The sequence below is a fragment of the Sceloporus occidentalis genome, unplaced genomic scaffold, assembly GCF_023333645.1.
Source record: "Sceloporus occidentalis isolate IW3139 unplaced genomic scaffold, rSceOcc1.0.p SCAF_2, whole genome shotgun sequence".
NCBI classification, from domain to species: domain Eukaryota; kingdom Metazoa; phylum Chordata; class Lepidosauria; order Squamata; family Phrynosomatidae; genus Sceloporus; species Sceloporus occidentalis.
Genome location: NW_028316982.1, coordinates 1,081,475 through 1,091,916, shown reverse-complemented (window position 1 = coordinate 1,091,916; position 10,442 = coordinate 1,081,475). Strand labels below are relative to the sequence as shown.

Here is a 10,442-nt window from a genome sequence, read left to right as displayed (position 1 = left end):
TTTTCTTGGCAAGATTTCTTCAGAGGGGTTTTTGCCATTGCCTTCCTCTGAGGCTGAGAGAGTGTGACTTATCGCCCAAGGTCAAGCAGTGTGCTTCCATGGCCAAGTGGGAATCGAACCCTGGTCTCCAGAGTCGTAGTCCATCACTCAAACCACTACGCCATCCTGACTCTCTGAAGCATGTCGCTTGGTCCTTTTTTCCTTCTCTTGCTTTATACAAAAACATCCAATGCTATGTTAGCTATTAATGGAGTTTCAGCCTCCTAATGCTGGCTTTTTGCTTCCCAAATACATTCTCGGCTACTAGGTTTGGAAAAAGACTCCAATTTGTGCCTTCTCCGTTGCTTTCCCTTTTTCACCGTTTCCTCCTCCTCTTTTATCTCCTTAGCCTGAGGTAGTGGGACTTGCCAGCTGCCCCTGAAGACCATGCCAGGGTTGTACTGCCTGCCGGCCTGGACTGCCCTTCCTCTGCAGAGTTCATGCATCAAGGCCTGTGCCAATGGCTTTTCCCTGGGACTCACTGCCCAGCTTACGTACATCAACCTGGAGCAGCATCCTGTGGATGGTAAGAGCCTTTGGGAAGCTATAGTGACAGGCTGGTGATGCTGTTCCTGATTTAATAGATACTGCGGTGGTTTTCTCTCCTCTTTTTATTTCTTCAGCTTCAGATGACTAGTGCTTGTTACCAGAAACACAGTATATAGCATAGCTAGTTTAGTTTTGTGTTGCCATGGTTCAGCCCCAAATTTTGGATCAAACTAGATGATATGTTCACCACATTTTATGCATCAATGCTCCGCCATGTGAAGGAAGACATCTGCTTATCATAACACTTGGTTTTCTTCATCTCTGTATCTTGTATTTAGTGTGCTGTACCTTGTGCTTCATCTTGGGAAGGTAAATGCAGGCTCCATTTGCAAGTCTGATTGCTGAGGCATTTATCTTTGAGGAAATCCCATTGCAGGAGGGGAAAACAGGTTAATTGTACAGAACAGACAAACTCTTGAACACTTAGCTTGACCCTTAGGAAGTGTTCACATGAGTCATTTTCATATAATTACTTTGCTTTATTTGCTTTTTATGGCATGGTCTGGATAGCATCTGCCTTTTCATGTTGCTTCTTCTGTCTTCAGCCTTTCCACACAAAACCAATGGGAAAAGTGGCTGGGGGGGGGATCAGGACAGTTGCATGATTAATAGGTTTTGTTTGTTAGCACTTGGAGTCCTCCTTCTGGTAGCATTAAGAAGAATTGCAATAGCTGCGGGGGTGAAGCTGAGGCTTCTTGGTTGTGCTACACCTGTCTAGGGACCAGATGACATTGTGTGCCTCTTCTGCGGTTGGGGATCAGTCCAGCTTCTTTTGTGCAGGAGTATTTGTTTACCCCTTGGAGGAGTCAGAAGTGATCTCAGGCTTCGAAGCTGCGACAGGAAGCAGGACCTTCACTTTCCAGATCCAGAACCGGCTCCGGATGGAGGACTGCTGCCTTGACTGTAACGCCAGCTGGGACCAGCCACTCCGCTGCACAAACGGTGGGTTGCGGAATAGCATCTCTGTCTTTAGCGCTGCTGAAATGGACCAATCTGGAGCAGCAACTGGGGGCTTTCCATAGGAGTTTATCACACGGGAGGAATTTCTCTTAATTTCGAATGAAAAGAAAGGGGTGGCCAGAACGCATTTGCGTGAATTTGCTAGTTCAGCGAATTTACGTGAATTCGAATTGCATTCAGAATAGCTTGTCATTGCCCGAAATTGTGTGTGATCACCTCTCACACAATAATGTGAAACCCCATGATTGTGTTCAGATTGCCATTGGACTATACTTCCATTTTCCCTTGTCTGATAGCATCCAAAGTTGGGGGCCAGTGCAGTGTGGCTCCAGCCCCATCCTATTTTCACTTTCAGCCAGTTTTCAACTGGTTCTTTTGATGGTTTGGGTCTGTGGGGGCAAAAGCGCTGTGATTTGCAGATCTGATCCTTTTCAAGCACTTTTGGTGTTTGTGTGTGTGTAAAAGATCAGCCCAAGTGAGGCTTTTGGTGGCTTCAGGGTCCACACTTTTCCCAATCCATGTTAGATGTTGGCATAAGTGGGTAAACACACAGTACTATATAAATAAAGTTTAATAATATTTAATAATACCGTATATACTTGACTATAAGTCAAGCTCAATTATAAGATGAGGGCAGATTTTGGGGCCAAAATTATTGATTTTAATATGACTCATGGATAGGTTGAGGGTAAAATTTAGGGCCATATAACAAAGGATCTAAAGGATGAAGCAAAGAAAAACTATGGCAAATAACTTATAAAATTCCAGAGGCATAACTGTTTGTACTCACACTAAAGGCTAGATGGATTTTGTGTCATGTCTTTTACCAGATGCGAGTTTTGGGTGATTCTTCCCGCCTATTGCGCAATGTTAGCGTCACGAACATTGCACAATAACGTGAAAGCGCGATGTTCTTCCAGACGCTATTCATTTCTATGGGAGCCCATTGCGCAACGCTCCCGTAGTTTAAGCGTCATTCCTCCCCCTTTTGGGCATTGCGGGTAAAAGTGGAAGCCAGGCCATGGTCTCCCGTTATCTTGCGAAATGTGTTGCGAAATGGTTTGGTGTAGTAGGCAGCAGTGCAACATAACGCTAAAGTTACTGATTGCAAAGTTCCCATGACGCTGGGCTGCTTTTTGACCCCATTCCCTTCCAGTGGCCTTCCTTCCTTTCCCCCCAGGGAAGGGGGGTGGCTCTGTCTTGCATGAACACCTAGGAGGCTTCCAATGTAAGGAATCCCCAGGGTCATCCACTCCAGCACCTGGGAGGCTGCCCCATTCCTCTTTCCTGCATGGACACCTGGGAGGCTGCAAATGAAAGGGGTCCCTAGGGGTCATCCATTCCAGCCCCATTCCTCTGTCCTGCAAGAACACCTAGGATGCTAGAAATTTAAGGGTCCCCTTCTGCCTGCAAACCAATCCCATCATCCACTGCCTTTCCCCAGGGGCCCATCTGCACCTCCCCTTCTGCCTGCCACCGATCCCATCATCCACTGCCTTTCCCCAGGGGCCCATCTGCATATTCAAATGGGCATGCGTGAACATACATGTATGCGAATATATATATATAACTATATATATATATATATATATATATATATATATATGTATAATATGTATATATGTATATATATGCATATATATATGTATATATACATATATTCAAATGGGCACTCGTGTACATACATACATGTATGTGAGTATATATATATGTATATATCAATACATATTTATGTGAATATTTACTTATAAACAGATAGATAGAGATAGATAGATAGATAGATAGATAGATAGATAGATAGATAGATAGATAGATGCCTTTCCCCAGGGGCCCATCTGCACCTTTCCATTCTGCCTGCCACCAATCCCGTCATCCACTGCCTTCTCCTAGGCCCCCTATCTGCCCCCATTATTTGACCTGCCACCAATCCCATCATCCACTGCCTTCTCCTATGCCCCCTATCTGCCCCCATTATTTGACCTGCCACCAATCCCATCATCCACTGCCTTTCCCCAGGGGCCCATCTGCACCTCCCCTTCTGCCTGCCACTGATCCCATCATCCACTGCCTTCTCCTAGGCCCCCTATCTGCCCCCCATCTGCCCCCCTAATTCGACCTGCAACCCTCCCAGAGAAAGCCCTTGGACAAGTCACACTCTCTCAGCCTCATAGGATGGAAATGGTGAACCCCATGTGAACAATCCTCCCACAGCTAGCATGTGCATATATATGATCGCTCATAGCGATCATATATATGCACACACTGCAGGCGAAAACAGGAAACAGGAGACTGGAAGGGGCTTCTCCCCTTTCCCCTCTCCCCCCCCCCCCCCCGGAAGCAAAAAGGTCAGGATGCCACCAAAACCTCCAAGGCGCATGCACAAATATGTTGTTGCGAAATGCGAAAGACAAAAGGAAGGCGCGAGTGTAGTAAATAGTTCCGCAATGCGTGATTTCCCATCACGGAAATCGCAATTTTCGCGCAACGTCGCACTATTGTAGCGCTAACATAACGTTACGGGTGAATGACGGAAAAGAAAGCAATATGGTAAGACATCGCGCAAAATAGTCATTTCGCAACGTTCTTTACACTTCCTTAGCGCAATTGCAGAGTCCAAAACTTGAGTCTGATAAACTCCTAGATTGTAAGCCTGAGGGCAGGGAACCGTCTAATTAAAAAGACTGTATGTACAGCGCTGTGTAAATTTACAGTGCTTTATAAATAAAGGTTAATAATAATAATTAATAATGGATGAGAATGAGGAGGGAAGTCAGTACTTTCAGGTCAGATTATGCTCTTGCCTTTCACCTGATGGAATAATAATAATAATAATAATAATAATAATAATAATAATAATAAATTTTATTTATATACCGCTTTTCTAAAAGATCAAAGCGGTTTACACAGAATTAAAACCAGTTACAAACACATCATAAAAATAGATAAAAACCAGTAACACAATATACAGTATACAAATCTGAAACAGTCATTCAATTGGGTGAGGCAGAGAGTCGATGGGATCAAAATACACAACTTCATTTTCCAGAGGGGAAGGCTTGACAGAAGAGGAAGATTTTAAGCCTCTTTTTAAATGTTTCAAGGGGGGGTGATGAGACGGAGCTCCTCGGGGAGATTGTTCCAAATCCGTGGGGCCGCCACTGAAAAGGCCGTCTGGGATGTGGAGACATATTTGGAAGATGTCATCTCCAACAGATTCTTCCCGGTTGTTCTGAGAGTGCGGGCCGGATTATATGGGGAGATGCGGTACCTCAAGTAACTCGGGCCCAAGCCATGTAGGGCTTTATAGGTGATAACCAACACCTTGTATTGCACTCAGAAGGGAATGGGCAGCCAGTGAAGATCTTTCAGAATAGGTGTTATGTGGTCAAACCTGGATGCGCCGGTGACCAGTCTGGCTGCCATGTTTTGTACTAACTGAAGCTTCCGGGTTTGGTACAAGGGTAGCCCCATGTAGAGCGCATTACAGAAATCTAAGCAAGAGGTTACTAGAGCATGTACCACAGTTTCAAGGTTCCTTTGGCCCAGGTATAGCTCACTGGGGGTCCCTGGGGCCAGGATCGGGATGCAGGAGAAGGCAGGGGGTGATGGGATAGCTCACTGAGGGTCCCTGGGTCCAGGATCAGAATGCAGGAGAAGGCAGGGGATGATGGGATAGCTCGCTGGGGGTCCCTGGGGCCAGGATCAGGATGCAGGAGAAGGCAGGGGATGATGGGATAGCTCGCTGGGGGTCCCTGGGGCCAGGATCGGGATGCAGGAGAAGGCAGGGGATGATGGGATAGCTCGCTGAGGGTCCCTGGGGCCAGGATCGGGATGCAGGAGAAGGCAGGGGATGATGGGATAGCTCGCTGAGGGTCCCTGGGTCCAGGATCAGGATGCAGGAGAAGGCAGGGGATGATGGGATAGCTCGCTGGGGGTCCCTGGGGCCAGGATAGGGATGCAGGAGAAGGCAGGGGATGATGGGATAGCTTGCTGGGGGTCCCCGGGGCCAGGATCGGGATGCAGGAGAAGGCGGGGGATGATGGGATAGCTCGCTGGGGGTCCCTGTGGGCAGGATTGGGATGCAGGAGAAGGAGGGGGATGATAGGAATGATGGGATGGGTTGCAGGGTGGCAGAGAGGAGGAGATGGCATGAAGGAGGAGGAGGGGATGATGGAGCAGAACGCAGGGGCCAAGGGGGGTGACGTCGGAGTGCTTTTCCACACCAGAACAAATAGCAGTTCCATCAAAGGGAGCCTGAAAGCGAATTCTGTGAAGTCACTTTTTTACCTGTTTTACCAAAATGAGGGATCACTTTGAAATCACTGCGGAAGCACCTCGCAAGGAGCTCCCATAGAAAGGAATGGCGTCTGATAACACAGTCACTTTACGATGTGAATGCGCATTGTTGGAAGTGCACTCACCTCGGAACTGAGCCGGAAAATCTCCCAAAATCTTCGTGTGATAAACCTCAAAGAGAAATCACTAAGGAAATGTGCTACTATACGGCTGTCTTGTTAAAGCAAATCCCTGGGAGATGGTCAGAGTGATGGGTCCGATAGTGGACAAGGTTTGAGAATATGCGCAGGTTTGAAGAGCGCTCAGTAGCCGCATGTGAATCTACAGCTTCCGACTTGATCCTCTTGAATTTTCCCAGAATCTGCCGAACAGCTGGAACATAAATGCAGTGTCAAGAAGCTTCAGTTTGATCATAACAGGAGGGGCCTTTAGTTTCCCATTTGTGTTGTGACTGTACCCCTCGGAGTTGTTAATTGTCAATACAGGAAGCAAGTATGGGTGACTCTAGTCATCCGATTTACTTAGTTTTCTAATATGGGACCTGAAGCAGATCACAGATTAAAACAAATCATTATAATAAATTTATTATATATATATATATATATATATATATATATGAATGAATATAAAAACATTATAATAAAAACAGTTAAAAACAAGGAAGACATCCTGTTAACAACAGTACTGTTTTAAAACAGGTTTTAAGTTGGGATTTAAAACAGGTTTTAAATGAAAATTAGGATCCAAAGCATAGCAATTGGAATAAAGGTACCCCATCCCCTTTGGAAAAACCCTTTCATAGTGGTTTGCTAATAGCTAAGAGCCTTTCTCTCTAAAAGCTTTCCCTGCCAGCAGAAGGAAAGGAAGGAGCTAGGAAACCTAGCCTCCCGTGGCTTCAACCTGGGAGCAACCACCGAGAAGGTCCTCTCATGTGTCCTCACCAAACGTGGCTGACCATTGCTATATTCTGGGGTCAGTTCAGTGAGACGCTTGGGTCTCTTGGAAGGCAGTGGCCTCTCCAACGTGTCTTTTGAAGGACATTTCCTCTCTGTCTTCTTCCCAGGTCACTTGATCCTCGACGAAGACTTGACCCGTTCCACCTTCATCATCAGCACTGGCCCCATTGAGCCCTTGGAGACCTTGAGGGTGGTGCTCAGCAGCAGCCAGGAGCTGGCCACTCTTCCCAACGGGGCGCTGCGGGTCCTCTTCCCATCCGTCCTCATGCCCTTCGTCCTTGCCGTCCCAGAAAGTGAAAGTGAGGCAAGAGGCTTGTGTGACGACAGGTTGGCTCTATGGTGATTTTCATGGCTTTCTCCGAGTCTATGCCAAGCGGAGACAAGGGAGGAGGAGGAGGAGGAGGAGGAGGAGGAGGAGGAGGAGGAGGTTTGAGGAACTTCTGGGAACTTCTGAGAGCTGGCAAGTAGCTACCGCATGAGCTAGATGTGAAAGAAGAGAGCATTCATTCTGATCTCTGTGGGTTCTGACTTCAGACTTCAGCATTACATTATCTAAATAGCCTCACAGGGTTGCCAGAGTGAAAACTGGGGATGGCTCCTGTACCTTTAGTGGTTTTGTGGAAGAGGGAATTTCAGCTTGTGTTTGTGTCATGTACTGGCTGACTTTAACTGAGAAAGCCATACGTCAGTGTAAAACAGCAACTTTATTCAGAAACGAAAGCAATTCATAGGGTGGGGATGATGTTAGGACTAAAGCAATGTCAGTTACACAATACACTAAAAGCACAAAGCATTTCAAATCCTGCTGCCGCACATTCAAACCCCATTTGTTCCTAAGCCAGAACATCCCTCTTCTCAGGACGGCCCCAATTCTTTCTCTTCATACCAGGCACTCTTACAGAACTGACCTCAGAATCAGCAGCTCCAGTGCCTATGATCTCCCCTTCACATCTGCTCATTATTCCAGCATAGATAAACATTCTTTTCACCCGACAATCTCAAAGGTATGGCACATCCCATTATCCAACAATACAGAGCAAAACAGGGAACAGCACAAATGACTAACAAGCCTGACAGAAAGTCAGAGGGACTCAGAGCCTGACAGTTGCTTATCGTGTAACAAGCAATACCTACTGAAATTCTTCTTTCAGCACAATCATTTAAGGTACAGAAGCTCCGTCCAATTTTCAGTCTGCCACCTAAGATGGTGTAAACTCTATAGGAAGAGTGTCCAGTGCTCCACTGCACAGGGTTGGACACTCTTCCTATAGAGTTTACACCATCCTTGGCAGCGTTCTTTCAGCATCATACACAGAGCCTGCAAAGTGGTTGGAGATTAGAAGAATGCATTGACTCCCCCTAAATTTGAGAGCCTTGGGGGGGAGGACAGTGAGAGTTGCCTTCAAAGTGCCTTAAAACATGGCAGAATGGTGTATCGTATTTTAGAAGGCAGGGAATCTTGCTGGAGGGGAGCTGCTCTGAGGCTCAAGAGATGACCACACGTATTTCATGGGCCACATTTTGGCCACACTCCGTTTAGGAAACTCTTTAAGTGAGATATAAGGAACTGGACAGAATTCAGAGGAGGAAAGGAGCTGGAAATGTTGCCTTGAATGTGGGGATATTTTGCTCAGAGCACCATGTCAGTTGAGGGACCAAGAGCTGCAGGCGGAGTGTGGCTGCACAGCCCCAATGTCCTGGTAGTAAGAGGCGTCTGAATAGCGTACCGCTAGTCCTACCTCTCACAAGGCATTGTGGAGCTATTCCATCCTTTTCCCTTTAATGTGTTTCTATAGTAATCAAAATGATGGGATGCTTGTCAGGGAAAGACAAGAGGGTTGTAATATGGAGGCGGCTGAGGCCCCACTACCAGATCTGAGTAGTGTGAATCTCCACATGCAGAGTGATACATTAACTAACACCACCCTTGCATTGAATAGCAACATTGTGCAACTGAATCAAGACACCAGATGTGCTCTCGTTTTTGTAACCATGCACTGAGTGTGGATGTCCCACATCCGACCAAAATGTCCAGCCTCTTATTTGGGGAACTTAGATGCACACAGATGTCTGGAGCCCAGGTTAAATTCCACAAATGACAAAGGCTATTGTATAAGAAACGCCTTATCTGTCCTCTCTCTTTTTTCTGTATAAAGTATATAATTAATAATAAGTTTAAGGAGTGAATTGGGAGCCAGCTGGGAGTCCCATGACTTGAATGTTCAGACCTAGTTCTCTTCCTGGCCGCTGCTTTCTCTCACAGTCTGCCTCACAGGGCTAGATCATTGCTGTTTTGAGAAAGATGATCAGGGGGGTCTGTGCAAAATTCAGCATAGGGATGAAATCATGGTACAGCTTCCCCTAACTTGCCTCCCGTCTGTTGGGTTACAGTTCCATAATCCCCACAATGCTAGCTGTTACATGATTCAAACCCATTTGGAGGCCATTCTGTTGGGGAACTCTGCTATAACATTATAGCCTGCTTACATCTCAAGCCAAGTTTAGCATGCCTTTGAAAAGCAGGGATCTAGCAGTTGAGATGACAACTCTCTATAACAGTCCCTGGTTAAATGTTCTTATACACAAAACACCATATAAAGGAACCCACCACATGCCTAGTTTTCATCTACAGAATTTCCCTGGTCCTCTAAAGGATCACCTTCTGGCATTTTTCTTGCTCAGGATGCTGTGTCATATTTATATGGATCTGGGGAACTAGGGAATTATAAAAGGATTCTGGAGAGATTTCCCCATTTTTAAAGAAAGGTACAGATTCTCTTTAAACCATATTTGCATTTCTATGTGTGCACCCACCTAACCGCACCAGGAAAGACAAACCCATGCTTGCTTAGCCCAGTCCTTGGGGGGATCTCTTTGTAGACCTTGGGCTGCACAGCAAAAGGTTCAGTTTATCTCAGAATGAGTAGTTTGCAGATCTTACAGGATAAGGACATGACTGAGCTGAGCCTGGCACGTGGCACGTGGCATGTGGCACGTGGCCTTCATTGGTGTCTCTGCTTTCTTTTTCAGCTCCACCAGTTGCTTTGGGTCTGCCAGCCTGAAGAGTGAGCAGTCGTTCCTCATGCCTCCCAAGGAGACTGACGTCTTCAGGGGAGAGGTTTACAATCCCTTTCCCTACGAGTTCACCTTTGAAATGCTGGTTAAAGGACCCTGTTTGCTGGCAGGTATGATATAGAATCTATTCCTCTTCCTCTCTCTGGATGCACATGCAAGTGGGAGGGGGAAAAGAACCATAGGTGTCCCAATGCACAGTGGAACCAATGCACAATAGGACACAATACACATCAGTCCCATTGTGCATCTGTCACTTTGATGGCTCCTGTGTGTGGCAATGGAAAAGCAGCCCTTTACTGGATATGGATATTACAGAACTGCCCATTTCTTATTCCTGCAGATGTAAATCCACTTACAAATACATAAGTCCCTAGTAGGAATCATAGAGTTGGAAGAGACCACAGCCATGATTTTTAAAAAGCTTTATTACCCAGTCTACATTCTTTTTTCCTTGAAATTACTGAGAAAAGGATCAAATGGAGGGAGGAAGGAGGCCAGCGCAACTAGAGAGAGCCTGTGGCACATGCTTCAGACAGACAAGGGAATGAATCCCATTAGGACTTGGCC

At 46.2% G+C, this 10,442-nt stretch overlaps 1 protein-coding gene across 1 annotated transcript in view; it reads left to right on the top strand.

Annotated features, from left to right (window-relative positions):
* Positions 1–426: 426 nt before the first annotated feature.
* The window catches only part of VWA5B2 (von Willebrand factor A domain containing 5B2), a 50,083-nt gene continuing 40,067 nt past the window's right edge, over positions 427–10,442 (top strand). The window contains exons 1-4 of the mRNA XM_089508548.1: positions 427–565; positions 1,369–1,530; positions 6,908–7,127; positions 9,831–9,985. Of these exons, the coding sequence (XP_089364674.1) occupies positions 427–565; positions 1,369–1,530; positions 6,908–7,127; positions 9,831–9,985 (676 nt within the window). The remainder of the gene's footprint in view (positions 566–1,368; positions 1,531–6,907; positions 7,128–9,830; positions 9,986–10,442) is intronic.